We start from the raw sequence: 24,516 nt of genomic DNA, 5'->3' as shown, positions 1-24,516 counted from the left end.
TGTCCGCCGATCGGAGAACCTCTGCTGTACGCTGGAAGAGAAAGCGACAGATCTGGACACCGTTCGCTTCGGGCTATCCCAGTTCTTTTATACGAAAATCCGAGAATCGCCTAGCTCACCCGCCGCCACAGCAACCCCAGAGAGAGAAGAAGAAAAGGATTCCGATACCCTACGTCCCCGGAGTAAGTGAAAGTTTATCCCTCATATTCCAGTCGTCCGAAGTCGATGTCGCACATGTACCCACGCGGAAGTTGCGACACGCGATGGTTACAGTGAAAGACAAGATAAAGAAGGAGAAGTTCCCAGGCATCGTGTATAGGGTTCCCTGTGCTGACTGTGAGCGTGTCTATATCAGTGAAACAGGTGATTTTCGAAAAAGATTGCAGCAGCACCACAATGATGTCAAGAACAAGCGCATGGCGACAAACGCACTGGCTGATCATGCTATCTCCGAGGGCCATGACATCGACTGGGACGGCACGAAGGTAATCGGAAAAGAAAAGAGCAAGACGACAAGGCTTTACCTAGAATCTTTTTATATTCAGACGACGGCAAACACGCTTAATCGCAACGAAGGCAATCTACCCTCGATATACTCCCGCTGCTTGCGTCATATCATGAAACCTATATAACTTACCTTCACTCCTGTCCTTCTTTCATTGTAAACAAGGCCCCTGTAAGCCGGGACCGAAACGTCATCTTTTTTAACGATTGGTCGGCGCTTGAAGATTTTCCGCCATGAACATACCCGACCAGATGGGTTTCCGTCGAACCCTGGATTTATTTGCAATGAAGGGGAAAATTGGACCCATTTCTCTTTCTAGCGATTTAGAGTGCTCCCATGCTCTGTTGTTAATACAACGACCTATTTGGCTTATATGGACCCTGCCGCAAGTCAGTGGTGTTTCATATACAACACCAACTGCACATTCCGCAAAGGGATTGCCTTGCCTCTTTTCGCACTGGGGCGTCTTCCTTCGTCCGATGTCTGCGCACAAGCCACTCAGCTTTCTCGGAGCTGAGAACACAACAGGCCCGTAATACCTGACAGCAACATTTTTTAGGCTGTGGGCCACACGGTGCATATAAGGGACCACTTGTGGTCTCCCTTGTCGTGGCTTGGCTCTGGCACTTTTCTTCCCTTTCATTTTTTGTAATAGGGTCTCTGCTACTGCAGACACAACAGAGCATGGGAAGCCCACCTTTTGAAGTCTGTTGAGCTGATTGTTAAAACTGTCCTCAACCATGTGAGCACAGGACTTGATCAGCGTAGCTTCCAAACAGAGAAGCGATGACCCTTTTGACCGTCTTGGAATGTGTCGAAACTTTGCTCTGGGGAAATACATCTAGCAGGCATGCCCTCCTGAATACTTTATGTTAATATTGCCACGCGCCGCACAGCCTCCACGCTTAGTCGAAACTACGACGAAGCTGTGGTTGGCTCTCAAGGCGCTCTGGTTCTCTAATTAAAAGCTCTCAGTCTTGGGTTCTCCCCGACGCCTACCTGCATGGCTCCTCAGGTCGTGACACTGGTGGAGGTGCGACCGATGCTCCCTTCTCCTGCGGAAGACTTGACGCGCCCGCCTCTTGTCACCACCCCTGTCCATCGTGCCAGCCAGAGGATCCGAGGCCTGACCTCCGAGGGCTTCTCTCGTGAAGGCACAGCCTCGACTTTCACTCCGCTCATGGCGACGCCACGGCCCGCAGTGACTATGACTGTACCTTCTGCCAGCCCCACCTATCTGACCCTTCAGACCCCACGAACACCTAAGCCCTTTCACGGTGGCCAGTTCGAAGATGCCGAGGACTGGTTGGATCACTATGAATGGGTTGCGACCTTCAACTGCTGAGACGACGTGACCAAGATGCGTAACGTGTTTCATCCTTGAAGACTCTGCCCGCATGTGGTTCGAGAACCGTGATGCTACCTTGTGTACGTGGCCGGACTTGCGACGTCAGCTCCTAACCACATACGCCAACAGCGACCGCCGGGAGAGCGCGGAGCGTGCCCTGACCTCACGAATTCAACTTCCAAATGAGGGTGTTGCAATGTACGTAGAGGATGTGACACGCCTTTGCCATTGCGCTGATCCGGCCATGAGTGAAGAAAAAAAGCTGCGGCACCTGATGCGTGGCATAAAAGACTAGCTCTTTCCGTAGCTTTGTTTGGGCTAGTTGGTAACAGTTCTTAGAAAACAGCGCAAAAAGGACCTGTCCTGTCCACTTCTGTGTCGTCCGTGTCCTTTTTGCGCTATGTTTTCTAAGAACTAGCTCTTTCCCGGCCTCGTACGGAACACGCCTAACACCATCGCAGTTTCTGGCCAACGCCGTGCACATGGAGAAATTGCTGCAGCAGAGGTCCAATCAGTACGCCCGGCAACTGCATCCAGTGCCGACGCTGTCCACGTTGGACCGGTTCGACCTGATTCCAGGATAAATCTGAGCTCAATTCGTGAACTCATCTGTTCCGTAGTCCACGAGCAGCTGCAGCACCTTCAAGGAATATTTGCCCCCTCACATCGATTCCGCTACCAGCGTCATTCACGAGGAAGTTCGGCAGGCTCTCGGGGCACAAGCCGCTGCGGTCGTGCCGGCGCCGCAACCGGCCCCATCCGTTCCCGCGCCGTACCCGGCCCCTGTTCAGCCAATCACGTACGCGGACGTCGTGCACCGCTCAGCCCCATTTCCTGGGCCTTCGCCTTACGCCCCTCCAGTGGTCGCGGTGCGCGCTGCTCAACCGCTCCCTTACTGGGCTAATTGGCGCCAGGCACCGCGGAAGATTGATCTCTTGCGCACTCCGGATCAGTGCCCGCTCTGCTACCACTGTGAAGCCGGTCATCTCTACCGGTGGTGCCCATATCGCGAAATGGGTCTGCGCGGATTTTCTTCGCAAGCACGGTGCCATAATAGACCTCCTGAATCGCTTGGTGACATTTTCTACCAAAATGGCCACAGCAAAGCCGGTGCGCCAGGGTTCTCGGTCCGCCCTGCGAGTCGCCGACGATAACGTTACGGTGTCCCCACGTGCCAGAATTCTCGCTAGAGTTACCTGTGACGAGCCACTTGTCGAGCCTAATGTCTCTCTCGTACTCACTAAGGGGATTGCGGTGGCCCGAGGCCTTGGCTGCCTTCATGGCGGTTGGACAGAGGTTCTTGTTACCAACCTTTGCAATGAGCATCGACATCTATTCCGTGGCACAGCCATTGCTTACGTTGACCATGTTCAGGAAGTGGCCGAATGCTTTGCTTGTGAGGAGGGCACACCTGGAGGTGACGCAGAAGCGCTCAACGACGTCAGCATAAATCAGGGCCTTTCATCCGCTGAAAAGGGGCAACTCCAGGGCCTCCTGCGGGAGTTCCGTGCATGTTTCACGTCGTCGTCTGAGGTGCGACAAACGTCTATAGTTAAACACCGCATCATCACACATGAAGGAGCTCGACCCATCCATCAGCAGCCCTATTGTGTGTACCCTCGGGAGCGAGATGTTGTACATACACAGGTCAAAGAGATGCTCACGGACGGCGTTATCCAACAGTCAAGCAGCCCGTGGTCCTCTCCTGTCGTCCTCGTGAAGAAGAAAGACGGAACACTGCGATTCTGCGTCGACTATAGGAAACTTAACAGTGTGACAAAGAAAGACGTGTATCAGCTGCCGCGTATCGATGACTTCCTCAACTGTCTCCGCCAAGCCAAGTACTCTCTTCGGTAGACCTCAGTAGTGGTTATTGGCAGATAGAAGTCGATGAGAGGGACCGTGAGAAAACCGCCTTCATCACACCGGACGGGCTGTAAGAATTTCGCGTCCTCCCATTCAGGCTCTGCTGCGCTCTGGCCACTTTCCAAAGAATGATGGACACCGTCCTTACAGGTCCGAAGTGGCAGACATGTCTTGTTTATCTTGACGATGTAATTATTTTTTCCGCAACGTTCACGGAACATCTGCACCGTGTCGGAACTGTCCTCGAAGCTGTTCGTACCGCCAACCTCTCCCTCAAACCACAAAAATGTCACTTTGGGTTCACCGAATTGAAGTTTCTCAGGCACGTCAGTAGTGCTGATGAAATCAGAGCTGACCCAGAGAAGCTTGCTGCCGTTGCTGCCTTTCCGGTCCCAGTTCACAAAAAAGCACTCCGACGTTTCCTGGGCCTGTGCTCCTACTATCGTCGCTTCATTAGAAACTTCGCCCAGCTTCCCAGCCCTCTGACGCTCCTAACCCGGGATGATGCATCATTTTCCTGGGGCAACGAACAGCAAACTGCCTCCGACGAATTACGACGCTGACTCCAATTGCCGCGAATCCTAGCACATTTCGACGAAGATGCCGACACGGAGGTACATACGGATGCGAGCAACATCGGTCTTGGCGCCGTTCTCGTCCAGCGGCAAGGCGGTTTCGACAAAGAAATTGCATACGCTAGCCGCGCACTGTTGCATGCTGAGTTGAACTACTCTACCACCGAAAAAGAATGTTTAGCGGTAGTCTGGGTAGCAGCTAAGTTCCGTCCATACCTGTATGGCAGACCGTTTTGCGTCTTCACCGACCACCACTCGCTGTGCTGGCTGAAAAATTTAAAGGACCCTTGCGGCTGCCTCATACATTGGGCATTATGCCTGCAAGAATTTGATTTCACCGTCACCTATAAGTCCGGCCGGAAACACACTGACGCTGATAGCCTGTCACGCGCTCCCATCGAACCTCCTCCACAAGACACCATCGACGACGATAGCTTCCTTGGAGCGGTCAGCACGTCTGTGCTCATGTCCAGACAGCGTGCCGACGCCGAGCTGCGTCTGCTCATAGAGCATCTCGAAGGTGGGAACCCTGAGATACCATGGTACCTGTCTCGTGGGCTATCATCGTTCTGCCTCCAGAGCGGGGTGCTTTGTAAAAAGAACTCTACTTCCAGTCGACAACTTACCTGCTCGTCATACCGTCTGATTTACGGGATGAAGTTCTCCTTGCCTGCCATGATGAACCGACTTTCGGCCACCTTGGTGTTACACATACCTTGTCCCGAATTCGGCAGAACTACTACTGGCCCCACCTCACTTCAAGCGTCAAGCATTCTGTCCGGACATGCCGGCAATGCCAGCGGCGGAAAAAACCACCGCTCAAACCTTCAAACCTCCCGGGCTGCTTCAGTGCATCGAGCCACCACAAATACCATTTGACAAAGTCGGCATGCACCTTCTGGGGCCATTCCCTCTCTCGTCGACCAGCCACAAGTGGATCGTAGTCGCCACAGACTACTTGACCCGTTACGCTGAAACAAAGGCTCTTGCACGAGGTACTGCCGCCCGAAGTTGCCCACTTCTTTATGCACGACATCGTCCTTAGACACGGTGCCCCATCAACCATCATTACTGACCAAGGCAAGGCATTTACAGCCCGGCTCTTATGTGACGTCTTAACACTTAGCCATACAGCTTATCGACCAACAACAGCGTATCATCAAACCAATGGTTTAACGGAACGGCTCAACAAAACATTAGCAGACATGATCTCAATGTACGTTGACATTGAACATAAATCGTGGGATGAGATCTTGCCGTACATCACCTTCGCATATAATACAGCGATGCAGGAAACCACCCAGTTTACCCCGTTCCGTCTCGTCTATGGCAGGGAGGTCCGCATAATGTTGGATGCAATTCTCCCGTACGGCGATGCAGAGCTACCCCCTGAAGCAGGCCACCTCGTGGAACAAGCAGAGCAAGCCCGTCAGCTGGCCCGCTTGAACATCAAGGACCAGCATTCCGTCGATGCTCGGCAATATAACCTTCGGCCCAGGGACATGCACTACGAGCCGGGTGACCAGGTATGGGTGTGGACACCCATGCGCCTCAAGGGGTTGTGCGAAAATCTTATCAATAGATATTTCGGCCCGTACAAATTCCTGCACCGCCTGAACAGCGGCAACTGTGAAGTTGTTCCCGATTGAACTGTGGTCGCCGGCCGTCAGCGTCGACGGCCTGAAGTCGTCCATGTAGTGCGCCTGAAACCGTACTTTTCGCGTGGTTGAGCGCTATGTGCACACTGTGTTTCGTACCTTTATCTCCTTACCCCACGTGTGAACTTGACTCTCCTCACCTCTCAGCTAGCGCCAGATATATAGTTCACCTCCCTCACTCATAGTTTTCGTTTTTTTTCTTCCTTCTCTCCCTGTACATAACCCATTCCACATCAAGACGATGTTTGCTTTCGTAGGGGGGAATAATGCCACGTGCCTAACTCGCCGCGCGGCCTCCACGCTTAGTCGAAACAACGACGAAGCGGTGGTAGGCTCTCGAGGCGCTCTGGCTCTGTGACCTGGACCCTGACTCTCTAATTAAAAAGCTCTTAGTCTTGGGTTCTTCCCGACGCCTACCTGCACGGCTCCTCAGGTCGTGACATTATCTAAAAACTGCCAACAGTCATTCTTTGGTAGTTCATAAGTAAAAGCAAGGCCTTTCCCTAGTTGTCTAAACAGGCATAAGATCCCTTCTACAGTACTGGCGTGCGTCAAGGTATGGTTAAAATCGCCAAAAAATCGTCAACATATCTAAAAATTTGCAGGACGGAGCCGTTGTCAACATAAGATGCTAAGGTACGGTCAGCTCGGGAGAACAGGTAGGTCTTTTTTTAAATCTTGGTCCACCTTAGCTGAGGCCATTGTACACAGGCCCCTCCAATGGAAAAGGGAACAACCAGTTTGTACAAAAGACAAATTTTCTGGTTATTTGTGCATTAAAGTTGAAAATGAGTAGGATATTAAATACCAAGAGGAAAAGTAGCTTGAAAATAGTTAAAGGTGTGCTTGTCACATATATTTTGTGATAGCATAAGGAGCTTGTCGGATCATTTGGCAGTGTCACCATCTCGTGTCATCATGGACATGACTTCATAGCCTTGTGCTATTGGAAACCAAGCTAGGTGTCACTTATGGGTCAATCTTTGAGTGCTTTAACTTCCCCATAATGGAGCTGCCTGTATATTCTTCGAGCTGCAGAGCATTCCCAGTAAGGAAGTTGCATGTTTTGTTATTGTAACATAACCTCTACTCGCACACTATCTCCTCGATGATGTGCAGTTAAACATGGATATAACGAAACTGAAAAAAGTTACTGATTTTTCGTTGCATCCAGGTTTTCATTACATGCAGTTATCACGAGGTGACTCTAAAGGACAATGCGGAATGGAAACCAAAATAAGAAATAAATGTAGGTGAAATCACTTTGAAAGTGTTTACTGAAAACTTCATTACTCGAAGTCATAAACGCAGAGAAACTTTTCACGATCGCTGCTGCTTACACAACGCCGCTAGTTCCTGCATGTTCCCTCTCTCAGCTTGCCTGCCACTATTGCCTTGGGAACTCTCCGCCTTGTGTTGCCGGTGCTCTCCAGAGGCCGTGCGGTTGCTCGCGCGATTGTGGCGCCAGCGATAAGTGCACACTGCTTGCGCCGTTTATTTTTTGCTGTGCCCTATTGTTTTTTGCTTCTTTTGAACATGAGCTGTTGCGCCAGGTGGTACGACGTTCCGAAAGTGAAATGAGCGGATATGCGCCCACGGTGCTGGAGCACGGTGCATCTGCAGTTGCTCATTGTGATTGTAGACGTTCCTCTCATGCAAGTTTGTGCTTTATCATGTTTTACAAAACTTCTTAACTCAGCACAAGTGAACATATAGTTGGCCTAGAGAGTTCGTTAAACCAAGGTCAACTGCCGCAGCACCTTCGTTACACGGAGGTCTCAAATGCCCGCGTTTCAATGGGGCAGCATTGGGGAATTGAGAAACTTCGTAATATCGAGGAATTCGCTATATGGAGGTTCGTTACATCCAGGTTTAACTGTACCTGTGATGTTTACACATCTTTGCCTATCAGTGAGGATTTTTTAGTCATTCAGCATTCATTGTGCCACTGCACCTTATAATATTTGTTATGCATTGTTGTACAGCAGTCTCTTTGTAGTAGGTACAGCTTTTAGCACAGAGTGAAACCCCAAGTCACATACCATCAACCTAGCATTGTTATCTTTGGTATTTACACATTTTATATGTGCCAAAATGTTTTCTAGTCCTGAAAATGTAATATGTACACTGTACCATGCAGTACTTATTGTACAGTCAGCCTCTGTAATAAAAGAGGCATTTTGAACTCAAATTTTTTTTCTTAATTGCACTTGGAAATGTCATATGGTAATTGTACATTAAGGTAAAGTATGCTTGTGTGTACACTGCCTCTTTTGCAATAGAGACATTTGTGTGAAATGCTGTGGTCAAAAAGATAAACACACTTACTGAATCTGTGTTGCACTAAAAAAAGCTTTGGTGGTGCTTTCTGATTCCAATAAGCATCACATTTAGTGCCATACTCTAGCACTACACTTTTGGTTCATGCATGTTCGTCACACGGGTAATGACCACAGGCACTCCACCAAGCTGGAGTGATAGCATGGAAGGGGCAGGTGGGCTGACTTAGGCATTGGCAAAAGAGAGTGCACAATGATGCTTTTCACATAATGGGGGAGCTGTTTCAACACCTATCCCACCTTCAGAAAGAGACTGTGCAACGCGCTCCTGAGGGACTGGGAGGTACACTGGCGAACACACTTTCAATGAAGTGGCAGCTGGTGGGGGCATTTGTTTGTCATTGCAGGCTTCTGGCTGCACACAGCAAAAACACAGTTACGAAGGCTTGTACTTAGCAATTCATTCAGACCACGTGGCTGGCTGTGGCCAAGGATGCAACCACATTACACAGTTGCTCACACACTTGCTGATTTGTGTTGTGCACCGACACGAGGCAATGACATTGGACTCACCTAACCAGCGTAGTGATTCGTCGCTTAAGTTACTACCCCACCTGTCGCTGCACCATCCCTAGATACGCCTGCCACTGGAGACAAGGTCGTCCTACAGGGGCTGAAAATACAGTAGCGCATTGCTCTCCCCAGGAGGTACGTGAGGAGGGATCCTGTCTCTATGAGATAGCCACCATTTAGAGGTAGCCCGTTGTTATCGGGGTCAGTGGCAGTGTCGCCTGCACCCTCTGCTGACATGGGCACATTGTCGAAATATGGAGGGGACCAGCCTTCCATCCCCGCACTCCCACTCTGTGGATGCAGCGTTCCCGCTCGCTAACCGCGGATGGGGTTCGTGCTCGAGGGACAAAGGGAAGGGATGACACAGCGTTAACACTCATGTGCTATTTATTACACTTGCAATTAATACACAGAGCGGGCCAGCTAGCTACAAAACATCGAGGCATTCCTCGGAAATAGAAGGCTACGTAAGAAGGACTTCCGACTTACCGGCTAGGGCAGGGGTGCGACTTCAGAGGCATCGGCGGCAAATGTTTGTATGCGCCAACAATGGCAGCCGGGCTTTCCCGTGCACGCCACATTCTTGGGGCAAAGCCATCCTCGAGCATTTGCTGGGGAAGGTGCTGAGGGCGCGTGCGTTTGGTGCGCTCACTTCGCTGCCTGGAACCAGAAGTCTAGCAGCAAGGCACGACGCTCTCGTCACCTGCCGCGGAAGGTGACGAGAGCGTGCGGCTGCAGCCACTCACGACGTTGTCCGGATCCCGAAGAGACTCTAACCAGCTCCACAGAGTTCCGCACAGCCTTCGAGGTGGCGCTTCCGTCGCTGCTTTCGCTTTGCCCATGAGGGAGACTTCGCTCCTCGCCCAGCCGGTGCTGTCCTGATGCACAATGATGAAGGTGGTCGGCCGCGTCGAAACGGAGGGGGGAAACAGGTTCTCCACAACATCCAAACTGAGGTGGTGAAGTGCGGCACATGCGGTGATGATAAACACTGTCAACTCCCACTTGCAGTGGTGTGTCCGGTGCCTTTTTCAAGCTCTGGAAGCGGCTCTTCGGCGCACAGATGCAGTGCTCAACCACAAATTGCGTGAAAACATGTGGCGTGTTGCCACTAGTGCATGCAGCCATGGCTTAGCGGGTAGACATAGTCTCCTGCATAGCATAAAATGATGCAGTTAAGCATGCCCTTTCTCTGTGATCTTAAGAGCACAGACCTAGATTTATTGACAAACAAGCACATTAAATACACCTTGCTACATGACGACAAACTGACAGCACTGCCCACATCAAGTGGCCACACACAAAAACATTGTTTCCTTTTTAGTCAGTGAGACAGATGATGCGCTGATGCAGGATGGACCCGCTTTTCTAATCAAATCTGCCTCTATCTCTCTAACATCCTGACACCTATGCTTGACCACTATCTTGCATGCGCTGAAGAAAGGTTTACATGGTTTCTTATTCTTTTCAGCCCAGTCATGATAATGTTCAGAAAGATTACCATCTCTGTAAATGTGTACCTTCCTCCTGTGCTCCAGCAATCTTTCATTCAGACATTGGCCAGTTTGACTGATGTACCTAAAGCCACATGATAGAGGAATTTCATATACTACTTCACAAGCACACGCTACAAAAGGATCTCGGTGCTTGATAGCGCATGGTTCTTTTGGCTTTTGGAAAGGATTGGTCATTTTTACTAGTTTTTCCAGCTTCTCGGGTGCCGAGAGCACTACTCTGACGTCACTGCGTTTTGCAATCTTCTTTAGGCAATGCGAGGTGATGTGCAAGTACGGAATGACTACTATCCTATTTCCATTTTCTTCACTCTGGTTCTTGTGCTTTTTCTTTGCCGTTTTCAACATACCTTCAGAGACAGATACAATAAGACTGATCAAGTATCCAGCCGAGTGGAGACGCGTCATCTGCTTCTGGAAACTATGGCTCATTGAATGGCAACACGACTTTTTTAGTGCACTGTTTAGACATTGCTTAGCGATTGCTCTTTTAACAAGTTCGAAATGAGATGAAACGGTAAGAGAGGTTTGTTAGCCCTTGGATGGTACTCTCAACACGTAGATTTCTCAGTGAAAATTAGCTTCAAATCTAAAAACTGTAAAACACCATCTCTTGGAATTTCATGTGTCAGTTCTAAAGGATTAAACACTCTCCAAAAAGGGCTAAAAACTGGTTAACAGTGGCCAGAAAATCCCTGCACCCTTGTAGTAAAATTCAAAAATCATCAACATATCACATGCAGATTGCGAAGCCTGTGGTGTGGCAGCTAGTATTTTTTTGTCCTGATTTTCGCAAACAACTGCAGCGTATGTTACACGCTCACCTGCGATGCCGAAGACTTGCTGCATGGCGGGTTGCTGCTCTGGCTACAGAGGTATGCAAGAAAAAGTCTCGCTGTTAACTCTGTCTGCCCAGCGATGCCGAGCAGCATGAAATATGGAAGCGGGCGATACCGCGACAAGAAAGCGGTGGATTTAGCTTCAACTGCAAGCATGTCCGCGTCTGCGAGAAGCATTTTGACCCCACGATATTATTCGAACTGACGAATTTGTGGTCAACGAAGAAGCAGTGTCACTGCAACGCGGGAAGTTGAAAGTCAGGCCCGGCGCTGGTCTACGGATATTCGAAGGCCTGCCAGCGTATTTGATCAAGCCGAAGCCACGATCTCGCACGATCTCGACGCTCAGAGACAGTTCTGCACGACGATATTCTTGTGGAGCCAGATGACTGCGGGGAGCATTCTCCTGCACTTGATGATGAATTGTCTGCGAAGGATTGCATCCTGGACTACCTTGCTGGCTGTGTAGTAAAAAAATTCTCGTCAATGTCATGCTGCAGCTGTGTGGAAACACTGAAGAGCCAAAAATGGGAACCAATGGCTCTAATACAAGCCAAATCAAAAGGCTTTCTGCAATTGCCATCAAGCCGGCTGCTAAGCCTCTTGCAAATTGTTGAAAGTCATGTGGAGGATTTGACTGTCAACGCAGTTGCATGTGCTGACGTATATGCAAGCATTATTGAGGAAGTTCTTCCGACAGCCGTACTGCCTTGGCTGGTATTGACTGTGCATCACATTACGTAACCACCACTGCAGAGGTGGTGTCGTTTACATTTTTTTACTCGAGAAAAAAAAAAGCAATCTCGGGCAACAAAGCGGTCTATATGCCCAGCAGGTGGCGGCAAGAAGCCTCGGCAGTAGCGCAGTCTTAGTCTTGAGACTTGCAAGCAGTGCTGCCATCTTAAATTTGTTTTCTGGCTTTTCTAAATCCATGATAGGCGTCTCTCAGGAGCATGCATGTTATTCTCTGTGGTCTGATGTGAAAACATGCGTAGTTGCGTGCATTTTCTTCCTTTTTGTATTTTATAGCTTTTGTGTAATTATGCAGGATGTGTGTTCCTCAGAAATTTGTATGCTTTATTCATTTTGCCTTTGTTACTGGAATCATAAGCATCTGGGTCGTTATGTTGTTTTTTAGTATCAAATATATGTTTTGCTATTTTATTGTGATCACATTGCCATGTAACAACGCACTGTGTGTGTTTCTTAGCATGTTTTATATTTTACCTCATTATCGCGTACACATATGACCATGCCTATCTCTGACCCTGTTGGGTTTGTAGGCAAGTGTACTCTTTCGTTTGCTTATGGCTTTTTTTTTGTGCATGTTGCTCCATGCATCTTATCACTGCTCACTTTTTTTGTTATTGCGTGACCACTCACAGCTTGTTTCTATAAGTTTGGTAGCATGCAGCCAGCAAGTGAACACACAATAAATTTCATTATTTCCTTGCACTCGCCAGCGTCTTCGTCGTCGCAGTGTGACAAACCGCAAATAAATGGCTTATGCAGCACGAGTCTTCAGAAGCTGGCTTTGCCACCTCCTAAAGTGTCAGCAAAAACTTGTCAGGTAGCGATATCAAACTGCCCATGCTTTCGTCATGTGATAGCTTCTGCAGCACGCACTCCGGTTCTTCATTTTCAGCATCAGTGAGCTTGCAGTATTTGTCGCAAGGTAAGCGCCAGCCATAAGCGTTCGTCAGTAGTCTTATGCACTTCGACGAAAGCAAGGACTCGGCTGGCACAGCCGCAACGCAAACCCCTTTGCTAGATCGTCCATGGTGACACTGCAGTCAAGTTCCGGTAAACATTAATGGCACAGCAATGCGCAGCCTGGACCCGTGTACAAAAATCGCTGTTCCATAACAATCGGCAAGAAAAACGCATTGATCAGAAAGCGGCTGCTAGCAAGTTTACCAGCGGCCGCCGTCGATTGCAGTTTTCAGTGCCTCGACGCTGCAGTCAAGCTTTTAGGTAATAAAATGCTAGTAGCGTCCATATTGCAGTAAGCACAGATATCAAATGAAAATGAGCCGAATAAAAAAAAATGGCTAGGCTTAGCTTGGTTAAGCCAAGAATGCGTTGCATATCTCGATGGAGTTCTGTGCTGCTCCGTTGACTCGATAGGCTATTGACTCGATCGCCATTGAAACTGCCCGAGTAGCAGCGCTCGATCGCCTTTGAGTCGATAGACTATCGGTTCAAAGGCCCTCGGAATGCCCGTGTGACAGGGGTATAAGACTGTCCCGGCGAAGGAGCGCAGCTCTTTTATACATATGCCGTGACGTCAATCATAGCGCAGCGCCCCTAGCGGGAGGAGCGGGAGTCAGGTGGTGGCTGCGGCCGCGCGCGACCGCGCCAGTTGGGGCCCAGCTTTTCCTCCGTGACGTCACGCGCCGGCGCAACGCCCCTAGCGGGAGGAGCGGGAGTCAGGTGGTGGCTGCGGCCGCGCGAGTTGGGGCCCAGCTTTTCCTCCGTGACGTCACGCGCCGGCGCAGCGCCCCTGGCGGGAGGAGCGGGAGTCAGGTGGTGGCTGCGGCCACGCGCGACCGCGCGAGTTTGGGCCCAGCTTTTCCTCCGTGACGTCACGTGCCGGCACAGCGCCCCTAGCGGGAGGAGCGGGAGTCAGGTGGTGGCTGCGGCCGCGCGCGACCGCGCGAGTTGGGGCCCAGCTTTTCCTCCGGCTGTCGTGACGTCACGTCACGTGGTTTTGTGGCTGCCCGGCCGCGCCCAAGGGCTGAACTGAGTGATTGCAATATGCAACGCATAAAAAGTTAGCCTGCTAGCTGGAAAACAGCCGCTACGAATAGGGCGCGCGGCTGATTCGTGCCCCCTCTCTGACAGCTGCGCCACTAGCGGCAAGCGCTGTCCCTATATGAAACTTTGGCCGGAGTTTCGTGACCAGTAAAAGCATTGAAGGACTCTGGTATTGCTCACTGATGCTCTGAAGAGCATGGCCACGCTTTCATGTGTTCACCCTGACCGCAGCGGTGGCCAAGTGGTTGAGCATCCGCCTCGCAAGCAAGATGTGCAGGTTTCGATGCCCAGTGCCGCCGGGTACCCAGTGGTGATACAATGGGTACAAGCTTTCCCCTGGTCTGGTGCTTGGCTTATTTAGGGTGCAGTGCTTGGGAAATGGGTCTTTGACCCCACCTTGAAAAGTCAAATTTCTTGTGCCATGGTGCTCTGTGGCCATAGATGCCCTTATGCCATAAAAATTCTTAATCATCATGTGTTCACTCTTGGATAACAGTGTACGTTTGCGATGAAGATCACGGCTGTGCGAGCGCGTGGTGCGCTCCTGCATGCGGGCTGGCACCTTCTTCTTCGTTGCAGCCAAGCACCATAACCGGGGATTTTCATTTTGTCAAAGACTCAGTGGCATAGTTGCAATGTGCATTTTAACTGCCACATCAATGTTATTCATATTAGGCCAGGGTTCATTATAAATAGGTACAAATGCATGGTGTTGCTGCATTCGTACATATCCTTATGTTTCAATTGAGCAACATTGCTGGCCTTGGTGCTATGCCGTTCATTTAAACAAACAAAGCATGGACTGATGAAGTCTCAGCTGGCTCACGAGAATATGAGACGACTGAGGGCCCTTCACACTTGAGAGTCGCAGAGGTCATGCGACCGTTTTGGTCAAAAAGCGACAGTCGCAAACGGTCGCATTGCTCGAAAAGCAACAGTCGCGGGCCAGTCGCTCACTGCTCGATTTTCCAGCCTCGCGACTGCGAGTCGCAAACCACTGAACCAATCAGCGAGCGAGCCGAGCTTTCGGCAACGACGCCGCTCGCGGATGCGCCAAGCTGCCGTAGTCGTCACTAAGCCTAGCCGGTTTCACATCGATGCCGCAGCTGAGGGCGTTTCAGAACTGACCAGCGCTGTAACCAAGGTGCTACTTTCGTTACGGCTTTTTTGTGGAACCCCGTCTCATGATAATATGAAAATATGCTCGATTTCTGCGACGCCTTCAGCAGCGGAGAAACAGACTCTAGGCGATCGAGCCGCTTTGGACAACAGCAGCAAAGCGGCTATGAGAAGAAATTTGCTTGTATCCAGCAGCTCGGTATTGGCCAGCAACCCTCAAAACTGATTCATTTTTGAATTTAGACTTCCCAGAGCATGGTATGAACGCAAACAAACAAGCAAAGGGCCGTCTCCCTCCTTTTTCTGCCTAGCCTCTGCTGTAGGTAGGGCGACCATCTGGAGTTTTTGTTTCCATGAAAAATGCGAGTGTCATCTGGGTTCAGGATCTTTGGCTTGGAAAGCAAGCCTTGTGGAGAAGTTGACCTGCAAATATTTGCAAATGGTCACTTAAAGGCCTATCAGGTGAGAGATGTGCCAATAACGACTAACTTAATGGTGTAGCACATCTTTACATAACCTTCAAACTTTTCCAGCATTGTTTCCCAAGCTACATGCCCCAAAGTTCTAAACCAGTGTTAAACTATTCCAAACAGCTCCAGATTGGAAATTTATGTGCTCCAGACTGCTCCGAAATCGACGCCTCTCTGCTCCAAAGTGCTCCATGAATTGCTTCAAATTGCTTTTTACCATTAGCATTTGTTCAGAGGAAAAATACAAGGAAAGTTTTCTGGAGCTATAAGAGTGAAATTTTGTGAGAATAGTCATAAAATTATTTCTGTTATGCTCAAAAAATTACATAAATAATTGAAGAATTAACATTTTTGCTAAAAGCCACGTCCACCCTTAAGCTGTTGCTCTTCGTCTGTTTTGCGAGTCAAGTTTTGTGTTTTGTAGCAATGCACCGCTCTATCCCTCTCGTAAGTTGACTTCACTCCACCAGTGAAGGGATATCTAGCCTCATCAGCTGCTGAAAGGAAACAGTACGGCTTTTCTTTGATCTATGATGAGAAGCGAACCCCTGTACTTGTGGAACGTGTTGGGCAACTTGCAATGTTTCATGACAACATTCAGCACGTCCCTTGTCATGTGAACATTAAGTCGTGTTACAACTTCTTCCTTCGATCATAGTTATGCCTTGTATAAATTGTACCCCTTCTCCGTGATTCCACCTAGCTCATTATATGACACCTGATGGCATTAGGATGTTATAAATGATGATGATGAAGTAAAATAATTGTGTGCAAGGTGTGTTTCTTTTCATTGCTGCATTTTGTGGAAAAATTTGTCTTTAAATTAAAGCTGTGTGTTTTAGTATATCAACGGCTCAGTAATATTTGTCTATTACTCTTATCTGCTTCAAAACAAAACAAAGAAAGAAAACCGAGTGGAAACACCAGATGCTCGGAAGAAAAGGAAAAGGGTAGCCAACTCATCTTAAAAAGCTGGAAGAGAAGCAATGATTGTATCTTAAGTCACAACCTAAAGCTGGGCTTCATTCAAGAAAAAAATCGGCGTTCTCAAACAATAAGAGCAAATCTGATTTCTATTGAAATGGTAATATAATATAAAACATGGAAAAGTTGGGGAAATTGAAAAGAGTAGCATCCTAGGCCCCTGTCGTGGTATCAGCCGGGGGTGGCTGTCACATGCAGATTTGTGAAACAAAATCGACGGTAAACAAAACATGGAAGCCGAATTATAATTAAATTAAAGAAACCAATAAAATATGGGCCAGGTAACAAAGTAACAAATAGTTAAACCACAACATGCACTTAACACTTGAAACAAAAGCAAAGAGTTCACCAAATTAGCGAGTTTCCCTGGCGAAACAGCTGCAGCTGTGGCCGTTAAAAGACAAGTCAGAGAGGTGGTGGTCAAATGTTTTGGGGAATTCCCCAAGGAGGAGTAGATTTGTAATAAGGGAGTAATTACTCATTGACATCCACCCAAGCGCAGCCATACGGCTACAAAGGAAAGCTATACAGTTTTCGCAGTTAAAGAAAAATTCATCCTGGTCTGGGGCTAGGACCAGGAGGAATTTTTCTTTAACTGCAAAGTTTCTGAGAAAGCTGTATAGCGTTCCTTTGTAGCCGTATGGCTGCGCTTGGGTAGATGCCAATGAGTAATTACTCCCTTATTACAAGTCGGAGAGGCGTGGAGCATCACAGACATCTTGGCACGTCGACGTAGGGCCCAGGCGGCAGGCTGAGTGAAGGTTAAATGCAGGGTGGCACTGGATGGCCCCGAAGATGCAGGAGGTCGCACGCCAACGATCATGGAAGATCGGCGGCTGGTGGTGGGGCGTAGAATGGCCATGGCAGCACAGGAGGCTCAGGTGTCGGCGACCCGCTGTCGGACAGCTGCCACCTCCATGTTTGAATGCTGAGCTGCTTTCCTTAACACCCCGTACTCCGACACGTCAGCCTTCCACTCCGCGTGCCATGCCGCACTTCCTTGTCTTTTCTTTTGCGAACCACACGTGGGCGTGTACCATGCCTCGTGGCTTGGCCAGCAGGCATGGCACTCTGATGTCAGCGCACCACTCTTTTTCTACTCGCGCGCATCACATCACAGCACCTTATTGTTTCTGTTCAAGAACATCAGCACCTTTGTTTTATAAATAAATGCACCTAATTTTTTTTTTTTGCAGGTGTTTCTTTGGTGCTAAACATAATGAAAAAGAGCACTAAAACATCTGCTCTGTGGCTTTTAGCAGTTTTCTGCCCACAGTAAATATCTAGATGCTGGCTATGCAAGATGTGATGAGCAGCTTGCTTTCCTTTTCTATGGTGCGACAAAAAAGGCACAGCTAATGTGTTTAGTGCTTTCTTTTTCTGAAATGTTTGTTTTGTTTCTGCTCAGCTGCTGTCTCAGTGTTTCCCTCTGTATGCCCTATTACTGACTTTTACAATTGTCCTTTGTGCTAATTGAAATATATTCCATTTCAGATGCCTTCACATCAGTACCTGTTCCACGTGCTGCGGCAGCTCCTGCCCGGCCTCAAAACATAGGTAAGGTTGAGCTAGCACTGAAGTTTTTGAGCACAGCACAGCGGGGGATGAAAGATGGCAGTAAAAGGGAGTGCAAGGATCAAAGCGGAGAAGAAAGGAATGGCGGCAGCGTCAAGAGTAGAGGAGAGTAGTGCGTGCCGTCATCTGCTCACCGATGATGTCACTGATGAGGTGTGCATCGCTCACCAGAGATGGTTGGCAGTTATGGAACCGAGTAACGCCGGCTCTCTCAGACTACGGCAATAGTGAAGAGAGTGCGCGGAGGAGGAAACAGCTGCAGTGTAAAGAGTAGAGAAGAGTGCACTGGTCATTTGCCTGAGGTGATGCTTATTACCGACGGAACTCTTTGCACGTTGCCCAAGTCGAAACCCAGAGCCACCTCCATTCGGCACTGAATGTTCTGTGTGCGGTCGGCCATGGTTTGGGTACCGCAGCAGCTGTACTCATTACTCTCATTACCGAGAAGCGTAATTGTTGGCAACTTAAGTTTTCATTATGTTTTTATTGACACATTTTCATACATTGTGTGCCACGGTCTACCTTACATAAGTCTAAATCTTTCATGGAACGCAGATCCTCATAGTGGATGGTTTGACTAGCACCTGCTATGAAAGTTTTTGTCAGCAAATACTATCTGGCATTTCTCTTGAGGCTCAAGTCACTGGTACCAAGCATAGTGATGCTAGGGGAGTTGTAGGCTGTCCAGCACTGCCACCCTAATATTGCTGAGAAAAGGGCATTGATTTGTTGCTCGTGTGGTACCTATTTTCATGGTGTCTTTTATAATCGGTGCGCTGAAACAGTTTTTGTGCAAAACCAACTAGGGCCGATCAAAAAAAAATTATTCTAAATACAAAAATGCCTTTATTTCAACATCAGGTGATGTTAGGAGGTGTACCCAAAAAGCCTTAGATTGGCTTGACAAAGGAGTGCACCCCTTCCTCCAGAAAAAATTACTATTGAAAACAAAAGTTATTCTCCCTGCTTTTTAACTCTGTCTTTGTTGTGTAGTAAAAAAAAAAAATTAAATGCAGTGGTGTAGGTTCAGTGCATTTTGCATGGAAGAAAAGAGCACTGCTGTCAGCTGAGAATTTCACAAACCTCTTCACCTAGCAAGGCGTAGGAAAAGGAAGTCCATGCTGACCTGGCTCTGACCTCGGCAGGCAAATCAAAACTTTCAGCATAGCATGGGGCTCCAAGTGTACACTGCAAGTGTGGCAGTTCATGTATGTTACGGTGTCGGCATCAGTGTGCTGAAACTGAACTTTATTGCAGTCATGTGCTGACTGATGGCAGTGCTCCCCTGGGGGGTTTGTGCTGTAAGAGCCATGTGGGTCGATGAGTGGACACTTTCCAAAATGTCCCACCTGTGGTTGTCCACTCTACTGTGTTTACTCGCCTATAACCCGCTCAAAGATTTGAAAAAACACGTTTAAAAAGTGGGGTTGCAGGTTATCCGCAAATTTTTTCTTTGGGGGGGGGTTCGCTTCACGGCAATGCGTGGCTTCCCCGTGTTGTCCGCCATCCCCATCGTCATTGACGCTTGTCGAGCCAATGAGGGGCCAACGGAAGGCATAGCCAAATCCACATTCATGGTCTGTTTATTCTTCTCCATGCCATTGGCCACGTTTTCTTCAGCCAGCATCGTTGAGCCTAGTGTCAGGCACAGTTTCGTGTACTACACCCCAGTTTGCACTGTTTGCCTGCTTTGTTTTGGCATCATGAGTGCAACTCGGCGGCAGTGTTTCACAGTGAAAGAGAAGCTAAAGATCATAGCCACTGCCGAAGAAATTGGCAGCAGAGCTGCTGCTTGTACTGGATTCCTTCCGAGGCCACAGCAGGGATGCGGTGAAGGCTCGCTTCGCCAAGACCTGCACTGACCTTGTTATAATCCCTGGCGGCATGACGTTCATGCTACAGCCACTCGACGTGTGTCTGATCAAGTGCCTGATCAAGGCACACGTGAAGTGGCTCTATGGCTGGCAGCCTTTACGCCATTACTGTGCCAGGGGATCGTGGATGCGTGGAAAGCGATACCGGCCGACTTGGTGCGTAAAAGCTTTAAAAAATGTGCCATCGGTAACAGCTTGGATGGTTCCCAGGACGACTGAGTCTTTGAGAGTGCCGATGAAGCGTCGGATGGCAGGAGTGAGAGCGGCGATGATTGAGAATCGGATAACCTAGTGACGTGGTGGTGGTCGTTTGAATAAATTTCTGAAAACGGAATGATCACAGTGTCTGCAGTTGTATCTTTCTAGCGCTATTTTTTTTTTTTTCAGTTAAGCATGCGGGTTATATGCGAGGTTCTTTTTTTTCCGTGGAGTTCAAAGTTAGGGGTGCAGGTTATACGCAGGGGCAAGTTATACGCGAGTGAATACGGTAGGTGCGCTTGGAAGCGGTCACTACCATTGGGGCCGGAAGGGGGGGGGGGGGGGGGTGAATTTTTTAAATGTGTCTGCAGTTCCATGTGAGATATTACCAGTACTCTGCCAAATGCCCTTTGCACAAGGCTGCTGCTGCATGCAGTGCATGGTGGAAGAAGTTGCAATATTTTTTGCTGCTTGCTCGGCTGCCTTCAACACATTGTACGGCTAGCTCCGGTGTCCGCATATACCTTTGCAGTTTTTTAGCCACATGTGCCATAACAAGATCCCTGTTTTCATGATTAATGAGTACAAAAAAACGACTAAGGAAGAAGACAACACAGCACAAGTGCTCACTTGCAAATGTACTTCTGGGGACAAAAGTTTCCGGGACGCGAGTTCTATGAAAATCATTTATTGCAACTCCACCTCGCTACCCAGTTGCCTGAAATTGTAAAGAGAAGGAGGATTTAGGCCTTTAATGCTTTCATACAATATCAGGCGACTGGGTAGTGCGGTGGAGCTACAATAAATGTTTTTCCTAGAACTCGCGTCCTGGAGACTTTTGTCTCCAGCAGTACATTTACAATTAAACCTGGATGTAACAAACCTCCATGTAGCGAATACCTCGATATTACGAAGTTTCTCAATACCCTAACGCCGCCCCCATTGAAGCGTGTGTATTTGAGATCGCCATGTAACAAAGGCGTTGCGGCGGTTAACCTTGATATAACGAACTGGCTATGCCATCTGTTAGCTAGGGCTGAGTTACTCAAATTTGGCAGAACCACACGAAAGTTTCGTGACTTTAAAGCACGAACTGACATGAGAGGAGCGCCAACCACAACGAGTGACCGCAATCGACACAACGTGCAGTGCTCCAGCGTACTCGGTGGATCTCTGGCACTTTCTCTTTTGGAGCGTCACACCACATGGCATTACAACAGTTTCCAAGCATTACAAACATGGAAAAAAGCAGTTATTGTACTATTCCTGAAACCTGGAAAGCAACCAACTTCCCTTACAAGCTGCTTCGCCAAAAATTTTGAAAGTGTACTAAATATAAGATTAACTTTTTTCCTTGAATCACACGAACTACTTCTTGACATTCATCAGTGTGGTTTTAAAAAGGCATGCTCAACAACTGGTTATATAGTTCACCTTGAAAAAACATTCCGAGAAGCTTTTATGCACAAACAACATTGCCTTGCAGTCTTTTTCGACCTCGAGATGCCGCACGACACAACCTGGAGGTTCGGGATCCTTCGCGACCTAGCAGAGCTTGGCATCCGTGGCAGTATGTTAAACTGCTTAAATGATTTCCTATCGAACCGCTCCTTTCACATACGCCTAGGCTCAACCCTTTCAAGGAACATCGTTCAAGGAGTACCTCGGGTGTTTTTTAAGCACAACACTCTCTTTTATAAAAATGAATACTGTAGTCAAAGTATTCCCAAAGTCCATTATGTATTCAATCTATGCTGATGATCTTCAAATAGCCTGCACATTCTCAAACCTAGTAACATGCGAGAGACAAAAACAGTTGACAATGAATAAACTAGTGACATTGGGCAGATGGGGCCGGCTTCCAGTTTTCCACACAGAAAACAGTGGCCATTCTTTTCTTGCTCAAGCGAGGTGTACAAGCCGACCCAACCCTACATCTGAACGAAACTCAACTAACTGTAAAAAATGAACACAAATTTCGAGGTATACCCTTTGACAAAAAACGCACTTTCCTGCTTCACATAAACGCACTGCAAAAGGAAGCCTCCCGATCCTTGAATATACTCAAAGTACTATCACATAAACATTGGGGTGCCGACAGGACTTGTCTTTTACAAATTTACTGCTCTGTAGTACGCTCGAGCCGGGATTATTGACGTATAGTGTATCGGTCAGCGAGACCATCGTACCTTAAATGATTGGATCCAGTACATCATTTAGGTTTGCGTCTTTCCATTGGTGCATACAGGACATCACCCATAAACAGTCTCTATTTAGAAACCATCACTTCAGACAGAAGAGCCATGCTCACATGCTATTACATTAAAAAAATTCGTTCGCTGCCGAAACATTTATGTTACCGCATAGCTACAAACTGCACCTCTAGAACACTGTTTAACAACAAACCGCAAACTACCAGGCCACTGCTCTTGCATTTTGAAGAGATGTGCCAAAACCTCAGCGTACTAGACACATTACCTGGCATTCGTTTAAGACGAGGCCCACTACCTCCATGGTAAAATATTCCTGCAATCTCTCAGAGCTGTCGCAGCCACCAAAAATATACTAAATGTGTATCAGATGGTCATGAATCCGTGGACTGCAACGCTACACCACTGTGCACAAATTGTGAAGGGGATCCACTCCGCGCACTCGAGGTCATGACCGACCTGGAAGAGGACGAAAGAAATACTAACAATAAAAACGAAGGGAAACATAATGTATCAAGAGGCACGAAAACGATGACCATCAAGTTTCCAGTTCACAGCAAAAACAAATTTCGCCAATGAGGTGCACGGGGGCAGCGCACCACACCGGGCTCCTGCCACCGCTCAGGAAAAGCCTGAAGTAGGGCCACCCCCGCCCCCGGCAGACGCATCGAAGGCTGCCCTGCCACCTCTGAAAAAGGGCCTGCCGGCCCCTCAGTCAGCCGTCCGCAAGGCTTCCCCCAGTCGGGAGAGGCCCACAAACTGCACACCCGCAGGTTCTCCGTGGGCCTCCAGAGCCTCTAGTGAGGCGTTCAACACAACACAGAGCTTTCCCCCGCTGCAGTGGCGGCAAAGCTCCTTTGATCGAAAAAGAAAAGAGAAGACCCCAATAACGGTGCCCCCAAAACCAGTATCTTAAGTTTTAAACTACCGTAAAAACGCGTGTAAGGGCCGCACTTTTTTTTCCAGATTTGAGGGCCAATCTTCGGGGTGGGGCCCATACACGCGATTTGCGAAAAAAAACTTTTTTTAAGTAAAACTACACCAACCAGGGAATGAGTGGCATTTATTCTAGGTTCAGTCGTCACTCGCGGAGTATTCCGACTCCGAGCTGGTGCTGTGCTCTGGTGCACGCTCATCCCACAAGAAGTCGCGCACTTCCATCACTTAGCAGAGCAGCTCTTCTTCCAGTTCAGGAAACTTGCACGGCTTGCCTCGGAAAGTGCGCTTTTTGCAGCTTGTGTTCCTCAATGCATCCTTTTGGTTCTACCATCGTCGGACGCACTTCTCAGCCACGTCAAATATCCAGCCCGCCGCACGCTTGCTGTGTTCGATAGCAAACTCCCAGTCATGTAGCTATTAAGATGCTTGCCCATCGTGCTAAAACTGCTAAAACTATAATGATTGGCAGCCGCAAGCGAAAGCCACAACTATGGTGAACCACAACTCCCGTGCATTCCAGACTTTGAGAGTAACAAAACTCTGGACCTGGTGATACTGATGCCGATATGGATAGTGGAAGCCGGCGGGAGCTCGCGGCGGAGGAAAAAGTTGGCAATGATAAAATGAGCCGCGGCCTCCGGCGCCATCCGTGGGCGGCACCTGGAAGCTCCTGTGCCCATGCATCGCCTCCGCGACCAAGAGCACCGTTGGTCGCAGCCGGAGCAGATCTCGGAGGCCACGGCGGTGCGTGCATTTTGAATGCTATTCCCGCGTGGGTCGTGTGGAAAGTTTGGGTGCGGCCCTTACATGGATATTATTTTTTTCTAACATTTCCTTCTGGAAAACGGGGTGCGGCCCATACACGGGTGTGGCCCTTACATGCGTTTATAGAGGGTGCACTCCCAAAAATCATCCAACTTGGCGCTTCTTATACAGTGGAACTACTGGGGTCTAATAAATACTTACAGTGACATAAAAGAACCTTTAAACACACAGTCCCTGGCAGCTTTGTGCTTACAGGAGACCAACTTAAGTCCTGAACAAAAAAACATTTTAAACAAGTATAATGTCTTTCGGTTTGACTGAGAGCAAGTGAGTAAACTGCCTGGACGTGTTGCTGTTGTCATCCAGACTGATGTTGCAACCCGCAAAATCAAACTTAAATCCAAATACGAAGCCGTTGCAGTCACCGTCCTTCAGTTTAAAGCAATCACAATATGTACCATATTTGTT

General features: G+C 48.6%; 1 protein-coding gene across 11 annotated transcripts in view; it reads left to right on the top strand.

Moving 5' to 3' along the window:
* The window catches only part of LOC144112092 (uncharacterized), a 179,791-nt gene that overhangs the window by 59,811 nt on the left and 95,464 nt on the right, over positions 1 to 24,516 (top strand). For 7 of the 11 annotated variants that reach the window (XM_077645164.1, XM_077645165.1, XM_077645162.1 and 4 more), the window contains exons 4-5: positions 6,558 to 6,611; positions 17,982 to 18,044. In XM_077645164.1, coding sequence (XP_077501290.1) covers positions 6,558 to 6,611; positions 17,982 to 18,044 — 117 coding nt within the window. The remainder of the gene's footprint in view (positions 1 to 6,557; positions 6,612 to 17,981; positions 18,045 to 24,516) is intronic. The other 4 variants (XM_077645172.1, XM_077645171.1, XM_077645167.1 and 1 more) reach the window with 1 other exon arrangement.

The sequence above is a fragment of the Amblyomma americanum genome, unplaced genomic scaffold, assembly GCF_052857255.1.
Source record: "Amblyomma americanum isolate KBUSLIRL-KWMA unplaced genomic scaffold, ASM5285725v1 scaffold_52, whole genome shotgun sequence".
In the NCBI taxonomy this organism is placed as follows: domain Eukaryota; kingdom Metazoa; phylum Arthropoda; class Arachnida; order Ixodida; family Ixodidae; genus Amblyomma; species Amblyomma americanum.
This window is presented reverse-complemented; position numbering and strand designations above follow the sequence as displayed.